Raw genomic sequence first — 20,102 nt, 5'->3', positions numbered from 1 at the left:
GATAAAGAAAATAAATACATAACTACGAATATTCCCATATTTTCCTTCAAAAATCTCAACAGTTAGGACTACTTCACGATGTCCTCTGTCCTTGTCAAAGAACCACTTCAGTTCCTTCCCCAAATCCACCCATCTCCCTCTTCTCCCCAGTGCCCTCCATTCAAGAAGAGAAAGCAAAGAATGAGGTTAGCCCCTTTAAGCCGTGTTACACAAATAAGTCATGGATGTCCGAGTCTTGGCCATTAAGCAGACAGCCTATAAACTTGCAAGCCCTTCTGCCCAGGAGACCAAACTGTCCCCAACCATGACAGTGTTATCAAGACCACACGTCTACAGGTTCAGGCTTGTCAAAATAATGTTTCCCCTTATATCAGGATTCAAAAAGAGTGACCTGCCCCTTCAGGGAGTTAACCCCCTTCCCTTTTCTTTATGAGAAAGAATGCTTTCAAAGATGTGGACTCATTACGAAACCACTCACAGTGTGAATCCATGAGATCATTCAGATCCCTGTGAGAGTGTGTTGCAATGTGCCAACAAAACAAGGTGCCTCAGAAAGGAGGTAGAAAGGGAGATCTTTCAGAATGCATTGTGAGCTTAAACCTAATTTCCAAATTGTTCCATGAACTCTCCTCTAACTTCAGAGGCTACCCTAAAATAACCCAGACGGGTGTTTTTTTTTTCAAGGAAGTCTCTAGGTGCTAATCCACTTCTGTTTTAATTCTCCATGACTCCTGGGGATGTCCTAGCAAGCAACACTGATTTCTGTGTTTACTCATAAAAGATGAGAACTCCACAGATTTCAGATCCCCACGTGTCCAGAATGTTCCATTGACTTCTCCTGCTGCTGTGTGATGGTGAGACGTTGATCCTAGGGGGTTTGGGTGGGGAGTGTCACTGGCTACGGTCCCAAGTTCCTCACTGACAGTATCCAAGGGAATGGTTCTCTATTTAGCTTTTTCACTCATCAGATTAAGATACAGGATTTTGTTTGAAGGAAAAATGGCCTTGCTAAAAACTAGTATTTGGAAAATTCCATGTCTGATTTGACACATAAGGCAACTGAAGACTTGCCTGCTGTTATTAAGCTCCTTAATGACAGTAAGGGGACTAAAATGCAAGTCTCTTAGTATCCCAATCCATTGTTTTGTCCACTTTAAGATGACACTTCCATACTCTTCATTTACAGGCTGGATATGAACCGTTTCCAAAGCTTTTTACTTTGTAAACCCTTCAAGAATGATATTAACTAAAACTTTTCAAATGAAGTTCACAATCCCATGTACTACTGTGTACTGCCTACAATATTTGGTCCACTGCATTGGATATTCTCCATCCTTCTCAGGAGAAATTGGTCAAAATATGAATGTGTTAAATAGCCTTGTGAAAGTTAAAATTATATCCCATTTGACACGCTGGTTTCCAGACCATGGAACAGATCTGACTAAGGGAACCTTAAACACTTCATCAGCATACTTTGGCCACCCCTCCCTCCATTTTTAACAAGTACCACAGCCTGTATAATTCAAAACAGTGCAAAAATAATGTCCTATTTTATCCTCTGACGCTGTCACACGTTAGCTCTTTGCCAGTGGAAGTACTAAAAGGCATGCTTTAAAAGCCAAAGGATATTTTTTGAAAGGAAAAACAAAATCCATGTCTGCTCCATGGTAAAGAAATCATCCCCCTGGAAATAAATCCACTCACACATGCCAGTTGAGTCATTTCATCTGAGGCCCCAGTGAAAAAGCAGTCTTTTCTCTGCCTGTCACCCTCGGAGACCTGATTCATCTCACATGGGAGCACAGGTTTGCTACATAGGACTTCCAAAGGACTTGTAACCAGACCATCAAAAACATCACTTGCAAAGAATTCTAGTTTTGAAACTGTGTCTCACCATGTCATAGGTAAATTTTATCAGTAAGTTTCTATAACTTATCATGATCTTTAAACACATACAGTCAAAAGACTTGTACCAAAATGAACCCAGGTTTCCCAGGCCATATACACAAAACCAAAAAGTGGGCACTGGGGTTAAGAGACCTTGTTCATTGACTCATTTAAAGCTGAAGGCTGATTGTTGCCTGGTACTATTGATGTCATTAGCTTTCACAGGATTTTGTCTGCCTCAGTATGACAGGGAACAGACTCTCAATAAGCAGTTGAATCTAGACATGAATATTTGGTTTTACTCCTCAGGTCACCCTGCAGAAAAATTTAGTATTGAGGCTGCCTCTGACCAGTCTGTGTTACCTCTGAGTGCTATCTATTGGAAAACTGCCAGAATCAGGATTCCTTGACCCTTTGCCATTGAAGGCATTCCATTCTTTTTTTTTTTTTTTTGTACTGGAGCATAGTTAATTTACAATGTTGTGTTAGTTTCAGTTATACATATGCATTTATTCATTCTTTTTCGGATTCTTTTTCCATAGAGGTTATTAGGGAAGATTGAATAGACAAATGGCATTCTTTTGTTCCTTTCTATGGCTGAGTAATATTCCATTGTACAGATGAACCACATCTTCTTTATCCATTCCTTTTCAACTCTTTGTTTACTGTAAACGTATTTTTTTTTTCCGAGTCACATTTGAAGCACTTAGACCGTCAGTGGAAAGATGGGTGTGGAGAAAATAAAATACTCGATGAAAACATTATAGCCAGTCTTGTTGAAAAGAGTAGAAAGAATGAACCAAAAAAAAGAATGGAGAAAGAAGATTAAGTTAAGTTCAGCTGGAAGAAAGCAAGAGCCAGCCAGGAAGGTCAGGCGCCCACCGCCTGAGGTCAGGGAGGAACCAGCGACACACGCGTCCTGCTGGGGGTCTTGAGGGTGCCTGCGGGGTCACCTGGGTCATGGTTCCCGTGGAAGGGAAGATGGAGAGGGGAGAGTCCAGGTGTGAGGAGCCTGGTGAGGAATCACACAGGGGAGTGAGGATGAAGCCGGGGTAGGGACGGAAAGGTCAGAGGGTAAAAGCCTCAGAGGTTGTGGGGGCTGCCAACCCTGACCTGGCCCCGTGGTAATGGTATAGAGGAGCTGCCTGAGCTGGTGTAGAGAGACGGAGCCTTCAGAGATCAGGGGGCGTCTTGAAAGAGGAGCTGCTTAGGCCCGGCTGGACTCGCTCCTCTGGTGGTACCCAAGGGTTAGTTGTGGACATGATGCTGAAGCTTGCAGGGCAGGTCTTGATTAGATAGAACAAGCAGGGAGTGATCAGCACACAGTAGACAGGAGATAAGGTGACCTAGCATGAACAGCGGTGACCTACAGGTTGAAACCTCGGGAAATACCAACCAGCCTTTCAGGGAAAAGTGGTACAGCTCTGCAAACGCAGAAGACAGAAGAGATGGTCTGGGAGGTAACATACAACACACAGCACGGGGCCGGCACAGCAGCCCAGAGAATGGAGCATTTCTCACAGAGGGGAATGATGGATGTTGCAACCACACCAGGGAGGCCCAAAGGGATAAGGATCGTAAACATCTTGTCATCTGGTCGACTGGGAGGTGATCGGTGAACTCTGAGAATCAAACTTCTCCTTAAGGTGCACGAGGAGGCAGAAGCATTTGGAGGGAAATGCTGCCAAGTGCACCCCTTTCAAAGGCTCTGAGACACCCTGATCTTTTGGAGTGAAGACTCAAGGTGAGGGAAGCCAGGCTTCCCTTTCTGATTTAATCAAATTGTTTAATTTCTAAAACAAGATGAAATCCAGCCCTTGTAAATTCTAGCCAAATATATTAGCTACCTGGACAATATTTAAGAATTGTCTCCTCCACTCCATCCAAGCCTCTTCAAATCAATAATAATATGAAAACTAAAGTCATGACATTTTTGCTACCCCTTGCTTATCTGGAAAATGTCATAGTTTCCCTACATCTGATTGAAATTAATATTATTTTCGTCTCTCTCAATGGAACTCTTTCTTATTCCTTTTAGGTTTAGCTTCTTTAGGTCTAGGCCTGGTAAATCTATTAAACTCTGCCTGCTGTCTCAGGACATTACTCAAGAATGACTAATTGGGACTTCCCTGGCAGTCCCGTGGTTAAGATTTTGCCTTCCAATGAAAGAGACGCAGGTTTGATCCCTGGTCAGGGAGCTAGGATCCCACCCACATGCCTCAAGACCAAGAAACCAAAACATAAAACAGAAGCAATATTGTAACAAATTCAATAAAGATTTTTTAAATGGTCCACATGAAAAATAATCTAAGAAAAAGAAGAATTCCTAAGTACTTGTCAGATAAAATCCACTTCTTGCACATATGAAGTTGATTGTGTAATAATACTGCTTCATTGGGTTTCATAAACATGATCATTTTTGATGCCACAAAATTCCAGTCTTTATGAACATGTATCTCATGCCTGGGGGGCTTCCCTGGTGACTTGGATTGTAAAAAATCCCCCTGTAGTATGGGAGACCTGGGTTTGATCCCTGGGTTGGGAAGATCCCCTGGAGAAGGGAATGGCTACCCACTCCAGTATTCTGGCCTGGAGAATTCCATGGACAGAGGAGCCTGGCAGGCTACAGTCCATGGAGTTGTAAGGAGTCTGACACAACTGAGCGACTAACACTTTCACTTTCATGCCTGGGAGCATGTGCTCCTAAGCAGAAAGTGTATTTCATTGCTACATTTTTGTATAAAGAATAAAAGCATAGAAACTTTTAATTAACCAATTTCATAAGTAACAGTCGAATAATAACTCCATGTGCTTCATTCAAAATAGATGTGGCCTGGCCATATTTAAAGATGACACACAAATTCTAATAACATGCCTTCCTCATATAAAGCCTACTTTCAAGAAGCAGCATGGGAGAAGGAAGAAAATCACACTGGAATTAGACCTGGATGAATCCTGATTTTATAACATATGACTATGAAATATTTGGCAAGTTTCTCGGTCTCTCTGGGGCTTCCCTTATGGCTCAGCTGGTAAAGAATCCACCTGCGATGCGGGAGACCTGGGTTTGATCCCTGGGTTGGGAAGATCCCCTGGAGAAGGGAAAGGCTCCCCACTCTAGTATTCTGGCCTGGAGAATTCCATGGACTCTACAGTCCATAACATCTCAAAGAGTCGGACACAACTGAGCGACTTTCACTTCAGTCTCTCTGAGCTTCAGTTTCTTCATCTGTTAAGATAGGATTCACAACATACCTATACCTGTTACTTTAGGGTTCAGTACTTTCTAGAGAACCCCTGAATAATCATTTATTGCTAGGTATTAGTTGCAAGTCTCAAGCTGACAGGAAATTTTCAGATTTCATAGAATTTGGCCACTGTGTGCTTAGCATGTTCTATTTGTATCTCAGTTAATGCAACAGAACTTATTTTCTACATTGGGTATCCCTGGTCCTTTCTCTCCAACTCTCGTATGAAGGAGTACAGATAGAACTCAGTATTCCCTGAGTTCTGTGGAGCAGTGACCACACACTCATTGATACCCAGAGTGTTCTAAGTTCATCATATCCTGAGATTAAGTAAGTCTCCCCAAAGATCAGGATTATCACCTTCAATTTTAGTTGTTAATCCCACACACAGTCACACACACAGTAACTGGAAAATCCCTGGGAAGAAATGAATGCCATGGATGGGTAAGTGACAGCTAGCAGATGTTTTTCTGAATATCAACTGCCGGTGTTTTAACCTTTTCATTCTGCTTATTGTAATAGACACACACGTTAACTAAAACCTGACTCCAACTTAACTGAAGCATTTAAGGACATGGGTGATTACATGGGTGATTACATTTTAATAACAGTGTCTCAGTTCAGTTCAGTTCAGTCGCTCAGTCGTGTCCGACTCTCTGCGACCCCATGAATCACAGCACGCCAGGACTCCCTGTCCATCACCAACTCCCAGAGTTCACTCAAACTCATGTCCATTGAGTCGGTGACGCCATCCAACCATGTCATTCTCGGTCGTCCCCTTCTCCTCCCGCTCCCAACCTTTCCCAGCATCAGAGTCTTTTCCAGTGAGTCAACTCGTCGAATGAGGTAGCCAAAGTATTGCAGTTTCAGCCTTAGCATCAGTCCTTCCAATGAACACCCAGGATTGATCTCCTTTAGAATGGACTTGTTGGATCTCCTTGCAGTACAAGGGACTCTCAAGAGTCTTCTCCAACACCACAGTTCAAAAGCATCAATTCTTCAGCGATCAGTTTTCTTCACGGTCCAACTCTCACATCCATACATGACCACGGGAAAAACCATAGCCTTGACTAGACGGACCTTTGTTGGCAAAGTAATGTCTCTGCTTTTTAATATACTATCAAGGTTGGTCATAACTTTCCTTCCAAGGAGTAAGCGTCTTTTAATTTCATGGCTGCAATCAGCATTTGCAGTGATTTTGGAGCCCAGAAAAATAAAGTCTGACACTGTTTCCACTGTTTTTCCATCTATTTCCCATGAAGTGATGGGACCAGATGCCATGATCTTTGTTTTCTGAATGTTGAGCTTCAAGATAACCTTTTCACTCTCCTCTTTCACTTTCATCAAGAGGCTTTTTAGTTCCTCTTCACTTTCTGCCATAAGGGTAGTGTCATCTGCATATCTGAGGTTGTTGATATTTCTCCCAGCAATCTTGATTCCAGCTCGTGCTTCTTCCAGCCCAGCATTCCTCATGATGTACTCTACATATAAGTTAAATAAGCAAGGTGACAATATACAGCCTTGATGTACTCCTTTTCCTATTTGGAACCAGTCTGTTGTTCCATGTCCAGTTCTGACTGTTGCTTCCTGACCTGCATACAGGTTTCTCAAGAGGCAGGTCAGGTGGTCTTTTATTCCCATCTCTTTCAGAATGTTCCACAGTTTATTGTGATCCACACAGTCAAAGGCTTTGGCATAGTCAATGAAGCAGAAATAGATATTTTTCTGGAACTCTCTTGCTTTCTCCATGATCCAGCGAATGTTGGCAATTTGATCTCTGGTTCCTCTGCCTTTTCTAAAACCTGCTTGAACATCTGGGAGTTCACGGTTCACATATTGCTGAAGCCTGGCTTGGAGAATTTTGAGCATGACTTTCCTAGCGTGTGAGATGAGTGCAATTGTGCGGTAGTTTGAGCATTCTTTGGCATTGCCTTTCTTTGGGATTGGAATGAAGACTGACCTTTTCCAGTCCTGTGGCCACTGCTGAGTTTTCCAAATTTTCTGGCATATTGAGTGCAACACTTTCACAGCATCATCTTTCAAGCTTTGAAATAGCTCAACTGGAATTCCATCACCTCCACTAGCTTTGTTCGTAGTGATGCTTTCTAAGGCCCACTTGACTTCACATTCCAAGATGTCTGGCTCTAGGTCAGTGACCACATCATCGTGACTATCCTGGTCGTGAAGATCTTTTTTGTACAGTTCTTTTGTGTATTCTTGCCACCTCTTCTTGACTAGATCTGATAGATAGAGTGCCTGATGAACTCTGGATGGAGATTCATGACATTGTACAGGAGACAGGGACCAAGACCATCCCCATGGAAAAGAAATGCAGAAAAGCAAAATGGCTGTCTGAGGAGGCCTTACAAATAGCTGTGAAAAGAAGAGAAGCGAAAAGCAAAGGAGAAAAGGAAAGATATAGGCATCTGAATGCAGAGTTCCAGAGAATGGCAAGGAGAGATAAGAAAGCCTTCCTCAGTGATCAATGCAAAGAAATAGAGGAAAACAACAGAATAGGAAAAACAAGAGATCTCTTCAAGAAAATTGGAGATTCCAAGGGAACATTTCATGCAAAGATGGGCTCGATAAAGGACAGAAATAACAGTGTCTACTAAGTCAATAAAAGTCCAGTTGGTCTTTTCACATCCTAGATACTTGCTTTCCCACAGAAGCATCCACTAACTTAATTATGACTTACAGGGAAAATTACAGTGGGCTGAAGGAAGAGCTTAAAATAGGGTTTCAGTCAACCTGAGAACTGAAGTTGAGGATTCCAATGATTGCCATATATTATATAAAATATATCTAAATATTCAACCCTGTAATTCTCTTAATTTTAAGGGGGAAAAAAAAGAAACTATATATATGCCAAATAGGAGGCTTCAGTTATTTAACTAAACATAAGCTGACATAGTTCCAGATTTTAACTAGATAATAACTTGTATTAATGACTTCCCTGGTGGCTCAGACGGTAAAGCATCTGCCTACAATGCAGGAGACCCAGGTTCAATCCCTGGGTCGGGAAGATCCCCTTGAGAAGGAAATGGCAACCCACTCCAGTATTCCTGCCTGGAAAATCCCATGGACGGTGGGCTACAGTCCATGGGGTCGCAAAGAGTCGGACACGACTGAGCAACTTCACTCACTCGCTCAATAACTTGCTAAATGCAGTTGGCATCCTAAACCAATTGAATGTCCATAAACCTAAAATACATGGAAATAAAAATGTAATACCAATAAAAATAAATAAAATGAAATGAAAATTTAATACTAATAGAAATAAATATTTAATACCGATAGAAACAAAAATTTAATACCAATAGAAAAAGAGAGTTTTGGAAACCTATCTTTTCGAACAGAAGCAGGTGTAGAGAGAAATTGGTGCCAAAGAGGCGGAGTGTGACAAGATGAAGTGATTTTGTCTTTAGTTTCCTCGCAGCAAAATAAGTGATTAACATGCAGCCCAAACTGGCATTGAAATCCTTTGGGACCCACTTTCACGACGGCTCTTTGAGCATATTTTAAGGAAAAAAAATATTTCCTGCCTGTTGGTAGTTTAAAATATTTTCTAATTAATTTATTCTAAGAATGTATCTTCAGGCCATATTACCCTAGCAAGAGACATACTAAGAGTTCAAACACCTAATCATTGGGAAGAATAACTACACTGTTAATAGGATGATGCCTGTCCCTTTTTTAAGACTAAAATACTCCTAAATTAAATGACTTAGGGTGGGAAGTATCCAGAACACTTCCTAAGTAGCAAACAGGAAAACTAGGTATAATTATACACACCTCAATGGCACCCCACTCCAGTACTCTTGCCTGGAAAATCCCATGGACGGAGGAGCCTGGTAGGCTGCAGTCCGTGGGGTCGCTAAGAGTCGAACACGACTGAGCAACTTCACTTTCACTTTTCACTTTCATGCACTGGAGAAGGAAATGGCAACCCACTCCAGGGTTCTTGTCTGGAGAAGCCCAGGGACGGGGGAGCCTGGTGGGCTGCCGTCTATGGGGTCATACAGAGTCGGACCCCACTGAAGTGACTTAGCCCAAGATTAAATTTATTGCTTTTGAGTTTAATTCACTCATAGAAAATTTGGTGACTCTTTTCAAAGTCCTTAGAAAGATGTAATTATGAAAACCCCACACATATAAGGATAGATTTTTTTTTTCCCAAATAAGGATAAACTCAGAAACTTTCTCATTTTTTTTTTCTTTTTTATTCTGAATTGATGAAAACATTGTTTATAAAGACAACACTGCTCTCTAGCGGACAGAGTGTTAGTAGCAGATTATTTTACTTTTGACAGGTTTTAATGAAATAAAAGCTTAAGCCAGGTGAAACATTTATTTTATAATATTTGATTCCTCATTATGAAAAATAGGAGGAGTAATTCTAGGGGCAAAGTTTTTGGGATCGAGTCTTTTATAACCTTTCCAGACACATTTCTAACCACCATTCCCATCCTCACACACCCCATTCAAAACCAAGTCGTTTCACCAGAATATAGAAAGGAAAGAGATGAGGTTCAAGTCATAGGTTTGATTATAACTGGATTTGTATTTGTCTGAAATGGTAGAGGGTGTATGGTTATTATGCCCCTTCGGCTCCCGTTTTTCTTCCTTTTTATAGTCTTTCCTAAGCAATGCATCGGTGCTTCTCTCCCTTCCCAATCCACTTCTCCCCAGAATTGTCTTTGCTGCTGGAAACAAAGCCTCCCAGGGAGGCTCCTTGTAGTAGCAACCCCTGTACTGTAGTCACAAGTGGCGTCACCTCTTCTTTCCCTTCCAGGCTTTGTTGTCAGAGCTTCTAGAACAGCTCCTTTCTCCCTGGCAGTCTCAGGTCCCAGGGAACTGAGAAGTTGTTCCTTGCCAATATCTATTGCATATTCAGTCCTCCGGGCAATACCTCCTAGAGACTGAGAGTTGTGATGAGAGGGTTTGCGATAAGAGGTTCTACCCTTTCCAAACATTGAAGAGCAACTCATTTTGTAAATACCTGAAAAGGTGTGTGAAGAAGAAATGGTAAGGTGTGGCATCAGAAAGGGTTGTATAATGACAGAAAGGGTTGTATAATGACAGCAAGGTGTAAGGGTTTATTCTCTCAAGTTGAAAGGGAAAACTCGGATAAACTTGTCATTTAAATATGCAGTCATTTAAATTGTCATTTTTTAATATAAATTTATTTATTATAATTGGTGGCTAATTACTTTACATTATTGTATTGGTTTTGCCATACATTGACATGAATCTGCCCTGGGTGTACATGTGTTCCCCATCCTGAACCCCCCTCCCACCTCCCTCCCCATGTCATCCCTCTGGGTCATCCCAGTGCACCAGCCTCGAGCATCCTGTATCATGCATCGAACCTGGACTGGTGATTCATTTCACATATGGTAATATACATGTTTCAATGCCATTCTCCCAAATCATCCCACCCTCCCCTTCTCCCACAGAGTCCAAAAGACTGTTCTATACATCGGTGTCTGTTTTGCTGTCTCACATACAGGGTTATTGTTACCATCTTTCTAAATTCCGTATAAATGCATTATTATACTATATTTGTGTTTTTCTTTCTGGCTTACTTCACTCTGTATAATAGGCTCCAGTTTCATCCACCTCATTAGAACTGATTCAAATGCATTCTTTTTAATGGCTGAGTAATACTTCACTGTGTATATGTACCACAGCTTTCTCATCCATTCATCTGTTGATGGACATATGGATTGCTTCCAACCTAGATGCAGGCAATTTGCCTTTCCATGGATGGACAGGGAATCCTGACGTGCTGCAATCCATGGGGATGCAAAGAGTCAGATGCGAATGAGCGACTGAACTGAACTGAATTAAGCATGTATAATAATTTGCCTCTTTGCTACAAGTGTTTAGTCTTTGTTCCCATTGTGAGTAGGGAAAATAAAGCTTGGAAAGCCAAAATCATCTTCAAGGAGATCTATCTGAGATTTGGATTCCACCTCATTGTTTTTCTTGGCTCATCACCTAATCACGCCTCACTGCCTGTTCTAATTTATCGCTCCCATCTTGAAACATTTGACCTGTCCGCTTTGTTCTGTGTCGATGTCATGCCTTTTCACAACTCTTCCTCCTCTGCTTGGGGCTCCCTTTGTCTCGGTCTCCATCTAGCAAACACATTTATCTCAGCTTTCAGTCCAATGTTCTATGATTCCTATTTGCCTGTCGGAACGCCTCAGTTTCAGAGCCTCTGTCTTGCTCATCTTGACTTTCCAACTCAGACGCTCTTGCATAAATCAGGTGTCTCATACACATTTGTAAATCGTCTCTGACTCCTCAGTAAAGCTGCAGTATTGATTTACCATGGTGTTTTGACTGAGAAAAATGAAACATTTAAAGAATAACTTACCAATTCTTTTCCAGAACCTGAAGGAACTTGATTCCATTTTTGCACTAGGAAATTTGAGGTAGAACTGTTGCACATAAAGGAAAAGCTGATAGTACTATGTGAGAATGTCAAAATAATGAGTTCCTTTTACCATTGACTGATTCTTTCTTGAGCCTTTACGTCATACTGTATTAAGTTGAAACATCTAATCAATTCCTCAGTTGATGGTTTTTGTAAAGACATATGTGGTTTTGTCCTCAGCCTTTATCTCAAAGTTAACAGGGCTACTATAAAGTTTTCATCTTGTTTATAACCATTTCAAGGATTTCCCCTAAGAACCAGTTGTTTTTCTTTAAAAAGTAGACCGTCTTCCAAAATAGGTCCCATACATAGCCACGATGAAGAACCAGTGGGTAAACTGGATCTAGGGCAGTATGTAATATTTTCCCGACCCCACTCTCCAAACTCCTTGGTAAACAAACAAAAAAACCACCAACACATAAAAAGGACATATTTCCTTATTTTCTAAAATAAACCAAATGTATTTCTCTTCCTAAAATCACTATTTGAGAAAATCTCTAACGGGATTTTATATGCTTATTTTAATATTCTTAGCATAGACTATTGGCATTTTCTCCCCCAAAATATTTAAACTTTGATCAAGACTCCCACAGCGAGCATTGTTTATGCATTCTGTTCTCTTCAGTGGCTTTAGTTGTTTAAAAAGTGGAAATGTTAGTTTAAAATGTTATGAGCAGTGTAAGTGAAAAAGAACATGTCTCCATGTGACCCCTCGTGACTGGTTTTTTTTTTTCCCTTTAGAGCTTTTTTAAGCACGTATTATACGTATATGTTGATTCACAGCAAGTATGTCCTGTATTTTATTACCTTAAAAAAAAAAACACTGACCGTATTACTTAGAGCAAGACTTAGTGAAATTTGGGACAGACATGTCTAAGACACAGATGGAAAATAGTCTAGTACCAAGTTTTCTACCATTTTCTCCATCTTTTTTTTTTTCTCTTCATCTTTTAAAAGGACATTGTCAGTAGTTCTTGATAATTGAAACTTTGAAACCAATTTTTAGAGAATGGTCCTAAAGGGCAGTTGATTAAAAAGGACACATTGATAGTTAAAAGTCAATTTCTTTCTGCAGGACTATGTTGTGTCCAATACCAGATCAAGAAATGGAGCAAGGGGCTTCCCTGGTGGTTCAGGGTTAGAAAAATGCCTTTCAATGCAGAGGACACAGGTTTGATCCCTGGTCGGGGAACTAGGATTCCACGTGCCGGGGGGGTCTAAACCCAAGTGCCGCAACTAAGACCCGACACAGCCAAAACTAAAATAAAAATGAAAAAAAGTGGAGCAAACGGTGAACAGTTAGGCACTCACTGAATGAATGTCTGTTATAAGTAGTTTTAGTACAAATATGTGTCCATATTTTACCATCTGTAGAAATAAAAGATACACACACAGCCCAATATTTCATAATGATCACTTTAATATGCTGGCATTTGGGATGTTTGTAAATATCACAGAAACAGATCCAGGAGCCAGAATTCATGTTCAGAAACTTGTGAATCATGTGTGTGGAGTCCAGATTTGTTGCTCTACAGTGAAGACACAATGGAGAACACATTGTTTTCACAGATGTTGTGGAGATTAAGGATGTCTGCACTGGTGTATCACACCCCCTCAGACACGGTTTGGAAATGTAACCAAAGTAAATTCTCAAGGGAGTTATTATTTCATCAGCACAGCGACCTCACGTCCGAATACAGTTATAGTCCCCCACTGCGTGTGCACACATACACAGGTGCTCAGTGAAGCTTCGCAGGAGTACTCATTTTCCATTTAAATGTGATCTTTCTATTTAGAATTTACCTCCTAAATTGTAGGCTTCTCTTGTGGCTCAGCTGGTAAAGAAACCGCCTGCAACAGGGGGAGACCTGGGTTCGATCCCTGGGTTGGGACGATCCCCTGGAGAAGGGAAAGGCTACCCACTCCAGTAGTCCGGCCTGGTCCATGGGGTGGCAGAGTTGGACACAACTAAGCAGCTTCCACTTTTACCCTAAATTGCATATTTTATACATTTCCCATCATTAGCTTCTTCCAGGAAATTTCATGGAATATTATCAATGGTGTATTCCTACCTCCCCCACCCACTTTCCCATCATTACTGGAAATATGTCAAATTCCAGAGAGGTACTCTTCCTCAAAGGCACTTGGAGAAGTTAATGACTCTCTCCTCCAACACATTCCTGAGCTGTAGGCCAGTTCACAGTGCCCACAGGCAGCCCCCCAACCAACTGGGGGGCTCTCTGAATCCCACCCCACCACTTTCTCGGGTTCCCCTACATTGACGGCTGAGAGTGGTCAGGAATTGCTGCCTCCCTGCAGGCATGCCTCAGTTTTCTGAATGTTTGAGTGACAATCGGCTAGAATTCCTTGGGCCACACTACCTTTGTGAGAGATTTTCTACACCAGTAAAATCTGCCACTTTTCTTAGAAGTTGATAGAGAAGAACTGAATTTATTTCATTATGACTGTTTTCATTGAAGTGTCCTTTTTCTGACTGAAGAATTCTTTCTAATTCCTATAGGTTTCTCTTTTCTCCAGATTGTCCACTGTTTTATTTTTTTTTGAGGATTACATTTTTTCATTGTATTTGATTCACAATGTTGTGCTGATTTCTGCTGTACAGCAAAGTGATTTATACACACACACACACAGAAGCAGGAGACATGGATTCGATCCCTAGGTCAGGAAGATCCCCTGGAGAAAGAAATGGCAACCCGGTCCAGTATTCTTGCCTGGAAAATTCCATGGACAGAGGAGCCTGGCAGGCTATAGTCCATGAGGTCGCAAAGAGCTGGACACGACTGAGTGGCTGATCCTGCACGCACACACGTACACATACATTATTTATAATATTCTTTTCCATATTGTTTATCTCAGGGTATTGAAAGTTCTCTCTGACTGAATTTTCCATCTAGTCTCACTTTCAGCTGTAGATTGACTCCTTTGCCTTCAAATCTTTGCTCCATTCTCCCATCTCACCCTGGCACCTGAGAATGAACTAATGAGATATTGTCTCAGTTTCCTTCCCCAGATGTTCCAGATTAACAACAGCTAATTACTGGAAGCCTTGGTGCACTAAGCTACAACCGTATTTAGTGACACTTTTCTGCATTCACATAAGTAGTATACTGCTGTAGTGTCTATTAAAGAGCATGGTTCATAATAACAGATACAAGCACTCAATAACAGTTATAGGGTTGTTCAGGAGAACTGGGTTTGAATTCCAATCATACTGCATATTTAGTGCCTGCCTTTGGGCCAACTGGACTTCACTGGTGGCTAAGAGCTTGCTTGCGATGCAGGAGACCCAGGTTCGTTCCCTGAGTCAGGAAGATCCCCTAGAGAAGAGAATGGCAACCCACTCCAGTATTCTTGCCCAGAGAATTCCATGGACAGAGGAGCCTGGCGGGCTACAGTCCGTGGGGTCACAGAGTATTGGAGACTACGGAGTGACTAACAGACAGCCCTGTGCCTCTTGTTGCTCATCTATAAAATGGGGATAGTAAAATGAAAGGGAAAAAGACAGTGGCTGGCACATAATAGGCACTGGAAAATAATGGTTTCTATTTTCCCGTTTGAATAAATAATGACCGAACGACTGAACGAGATGTCATCCCAACTTCCTTTGCTCTCCGATAGGCTCTTGTGAAGCTTCTTGGCTTCTAGACAGAGGGGATCAATTGGCTGATTCAATAGCTTGACTTTTCCGAGGCCACTGAGTTATTGTGTCCTGTCTGCTTCTTCCTGTTTGCCCATAATCTCCCGATCACGTTGTCTACACCTAGAACCACGACGCTGCTTGGCTAGTTTACCTGAATCAGAGAATTCTTATTCTTGTTCTGGGTTACTAAAGCCCCTGGGATTATCCTAGTTCCTATCAGTTCAGTTCAGTCCCTCGGTTGACTGTGTGGAGCACAACAAACTCTGGAAATTCTTAAAGAGATGGGAATACCAGACCACCTGACCTGCCTCCTGAGAAACCTGTATGCGGGTCAATAAGCAACAGTTAGAACCAGACATGGAAAAACAGACTGGCTCCAAATTGGGAAAGGAGTACATCAAGGCTGTATGTTGTCACCCTGCTTATTTAACTTATATAAATGCAAATGCAAAATGCCAGGCTGGATGAAGCACAAGCTGGAATCAAGATTGCTGGGAGAAATATCAATAACCTAGTTCCTATAATCCTATAGAATTCCCAATTTTATGTCCCAGAGACACAGAAAGGCCTCCCACCCAATGCTCTCCTATTCAGACCCTCAGAGTGACTGGCTTTCCCTCTAGGATTATTGTAGGTTTACTTGAAGAGATGAAAGGGCAAAGAAAATGTCAAATACAAGTGCTGCTGCTCAAACTTGAGTGGGTGGAGGAATGATGGGAAGAGTCACAGAAAGCCTGGTCTGCAGAGCTATCAAAGGGGGAGAATCAGCTGAAATCAAACTAAGAATAGAACTAACCACAAGTCAAAACAGCATTACTCCAAAGAGTCATATAATGATATATATCAAATTTTGAGGCATATAATCACATAGGGTGTCACAAAGATTTTAAGTCATTCAAATTTTGCAAGGATGAAGTCAGAAGGTGTAACAGCACCCATTCTTGAGATTATGGTTTGCTTTATTAAATGATACTTCTCTTTCCCTTTGCTCTTGTGGGCTTACCTGTCATTTGAAAATGGTGCTGCTCCTTTTGTGCTCTGAATACGCTCACATAGCTGACAATAAAATTCTTCCATGAAGTGTTGTCCCAGAACTTTTTTCTTTTCTTTTCTTTAAATAATTGGTTTTCCCTTGACAAAATAAAGTGTTATACTACATTACAGCCTCACTGTTAGGAATGAAGAAAGAGGGGGAAATGCAGGAAGACCCACGCATACCACGAGGATGGAGAGCATCCAGGTCCTAGAGGAATGGTGAGCGATTTGCGCTGCAGTTGTGTCTTGTCTGTCTGTACTGCTTACCTCTACCCAGGGCTTAAACGTCGTCTCTTGCTTCCTGGTACTTCTCAAAACGGTTTTGGGAAATGAATGCCCACTCCGTCTGGGAGGTCTTGCTTGGCGATTGCAACTCCTTTTTATCACTCTTTCTGTTAGCTCTGTTCAACTGTTGGCTAAAACATTGCTTGAGTTTATCCTTCTCTTTCCAAAAATAATGATTGTTACATGAATTAACCACCCCCACCTCCAAAATTGCCCTAATTCTTTAGTTCCCTTTTCTAAGAGTTTTTTAAGTCATTCTCTTTATAGGTGTAGAGTCTAAAACAAAAATGATATATGAAATTACCTAAGTCAGAAAAGGCACCTAGCTGGTCCTTGGTCCCATTTCCATTGGAACAGACTCTAACCAAGTTCTCCAAAATGAGAAGTCAAAATGCAGCATCTACAGAAAAGAATTGAAATACAAGTAGATTATTTGTATAATGATAGGTGCTTTCTTTTTCTGCTGCTCAGGAGAAGGTTTTAATGTTGAGGCTTCATAGTGATTTTTCTGTCTTTTGAATTTTTTTCAACAAACGATGAAGTTCAGACATCTTGGAATAATAGCAAATCAACTTAAAATATTTGATCCAAAAGCTAAGGAAAAATAAATACGACTACTTTTTTGACCAAATGTATTTTAGGTTGGAAAATTATTAAACATACCAATGCATAGGAAAGCAAAATCAGGATCAATTTAGCCATAAAATTCTTTGTTTCTCTCCTTTACTTCTTTGATGTATATGCAAAGGAGGTTTTGCAGGAAAATAGTTGCTAAAAAACCTGAATACAGATATCTAAAAAGTCCCCGATGTCATTGTAAATGGTCTATGCTTTTTAATTGTCATTGCTCTTGTTCAGTCACTCAGTCATGTGTGACTCTTTGCAGATCCCATGGGCTGCAGCACCCCAGGCCTCCCTGTCCATCACCATCTCCCGGAGCTTGCTCAAACTCATGTCCATTGAGTCGGTGATGCCATCCAACCATCTCATCCTCTGTCGTCCCCTTCTTCTCCTGCCTTCAGTCTTTCCCAGCATCAAAGTCTTTTCTAATGACTCAGCTCTTCTCATCAGGTGGCCAAAGTATTGGAGCTTCAGCATCAGTCCTTCCAATGAATATTCAGGACTGATTTCCTTTAGCATTGACTAGTTTGATCTCCTTGCTGTCCAAGGGACTCTCAGGAGTTTTCTCCAACAGCACAGTTCAAAAGCTGTGGTAACTCCATTCAGTGGTAACAATTCACTCATAATATTTACCAGAATAATTCTTAAAGGTAAATTCTTAAATTTTTAAGTAAATATGTGAAAGGGCACACAATTTGTTCTTATTTTTGATTCAGTGAAAAGTGAAAATACAGCGACCAGAGATGAAAAGAGAAACTGTATCTTATGGCTTGGAAACTAAGATCTACATCAGATGCAAATGAAAAGTTCAGTTTGCCTTTCAAAGTAATGTAATAGAAAAGACTCTGATGCTGGGAGGGATTGGGGAAGGAGGAGAAGGGGATGACAGAGAATGCGATGGCTGGATGGCATCACCGACTCGATGGAGGTGAGTTTGAGTCAACTCTGGGAGTTGGTGTTGGACAGGGAGGCCTGGCATGCTGTGATTCATGGGGTCGCAAAGGGTCGGACACGACTGAGCGACTGAACTGAACTGAATAGATTTGCAGTAGATTGTTACAGCTCAAAAATGTCCAAGCTTCATTAGGAATCTTTGATGACCATTCTAAAGGAAATCAGTCCTGAATATTCATTGGAAGGACTGATGCTGAAGCTGAAGCTCCAATACTTGGGCCACCTGATGGGAAGAACTGACTCATTGGAAAAGACCCTGATGCTGGGAAGGATTGAAGGCAGGAGGAGAAGGGGATGACAGAGGACGAGATGGTTGGATGGCATCACCGACTCGATGGACATGAGTTTGAGCAAGCTCTGGGAGTTGGTGATGGTCAGGGAAACTTGGCATGCTGCAGGCCATGGGGTCACAAAGTTGGACACAACTGAGTGACTGAACTGAACTGGACTGATAATGACCTTGTGCACAGTGTGTATTGCTCCTTGCTATTTGAGTGCTTGACTCCCAAACACACAGCTTACACCTACAAGAATTTTTGTCAAGACCCAGAAATAACTAGCCCAGTCCTGGCAGATGTTTGCCAGGTCAGTCTGGACTGAGTCTATATGACCACTAGATGGCAGCATTTCTACCTACTTCTCTTCCCGCACTGAAATTGCTTTTGATAATGGCCCCCTTCTGTCTTTGCAGCCAAAACCCCACTTCAGATGAAGTCTTGTCCTGGTCTCAAAATTTTGACAAGATGATGAAGGCCCCGGCAGGAAGAAACCTCTTCAGGGAGTTCCTGCGAACAGAATACAGTGAAGAGAACCTACTTTTCTGGCTTGCCTGTGAAGACTTAAAGAAAGAGCAGAACAAAAAAGTCATTGAAGAAAAGGCCAGGATGATATATGACGATTACATTTCTATACTCTCACCAAAAGAGGTAAAAACCTGGAAAGGATTGATGTGGGCTTCTTAAGACCAAGAATGAACCTAAAAGGACCTCTGTCCGAATTGAGTAATGCATTGGGTGTGGAGAGGCTAGAAGATTTATCTCGGTAGATAATCTAGATTCCATTCTAAGAATCTACCTGAGCAAGTGTTTCAAGGTTAGGTGTGCTTTGATCGTTTATCTCTGGCTGACTTCTGTGATAGTGACTTGCTTTTCAGAATTAACCTTAGGAAGCCTGGTAAATACAATTGACCAAGAATTAAACTAAAATGGAAAAGAAGAACTTACGTTGGGGCAATGTTTCTCAAAGTGTGATCCTCAGATCACCTGTCTGAAAATCTCCTAGAGCATTTGCTTGAAAAGCAAGTTCTCAAGGCCAACTCAGAACTTCTGAACCTGAATTTTGGAAAATATAGCCCAGAAATCTGTACCTTTAATCAGTTTCCCACATACCTACTGTTTGAAAACCTCTGGTTTGGGGAGTGGGGAGAATGTTGATGCTTCAAAAAAGCATGTCAATGTCGATGCTTGTATTAGATGCTTATATTAGAATTTTTGTAGAACTGAAAAATGACCCTTTATGACCCACTGGGCTTCCCTGGTGGCTCAGCAGTAAAGAATCCTCCTGCAATTCAGGAGACACAGGAGACTCAGGGTTGGTCCCTGGGTCAGGAACATCCCCTGGAGAAGGAAATGGCAACCCACTCCAGTATTCTTGCCTGGGAAATGCCATGGACAGTGGAGCCTGGTGGGCTACAGTCCATGGATTTGAAAAGAGTCGGACACGACTGAGTGACTGAGCCTGCGCGCATCACCCCATTATTCTTCTTGGGGGAGAGGTGTGTAATGGTAACCATTTTACTTGTTCTAGTTTTCCTGTTACTGTTAAGTGCAAGCTGTTCTTCCCATTGCTAGAATGTTCCTAATAAATAAGGAACATTTCAAGCAACCAGTTTAATACCTTTCCATTAACTTTTTAAAAAATCAATTTGCTCCTTAGAAAGGGTCCAGCTCCCAGAGTTACAAGCACT

The 20,102-nt window shown here is 41.5% G+C and overlaps 1 protein-coding gene across 1 annotated transcript in view; it reads left to right on the top strand.

The window, feature by feature from the left end:
- The window catches only part of RGS17 (regulator of G protein signaling 17), a 109,333-nt gene that overhangs the window by 77,229 nt on the left and 12,002 nt on the right, over nucleotides 1-20,102 (top strand). The window contains exons 3-4 of the mRNA XM_055433295.2: nucleotides 16,406-16,495; nucleotides 18,828-19,062. Of these exons, the coding sequence (XP_055289270.1) occupies nucleotides 16,406-16,495; nucleotides 18,828-19,062 (325 nt within the window). The remainder of the gene's footprint in view (nucleotides 1-16,405; nucleotides 16,496-18,827; nucleotides 19,063-20,102) is intronic.

This window comes from Moschus berezovskii, chromosome 10, assembly GCF_049115385.1.
Source record: "Moschus berezovskii isolate FMDL1 chromosome 10, NW_MosBer_1.0, whole genome shotgun sequence".
Taxonomy (NCBI): domain Eukaryota; kingdom Metazoa; phylum Chordata; class Mammalia; order Artiodactyla; family Moschidae; genus Moschus; species Moschus berezovskii.
Note: the sequence above shows the minus strand (reverse complement) of the source record. Positions and strands in the feature narration are given on the sequence as shown.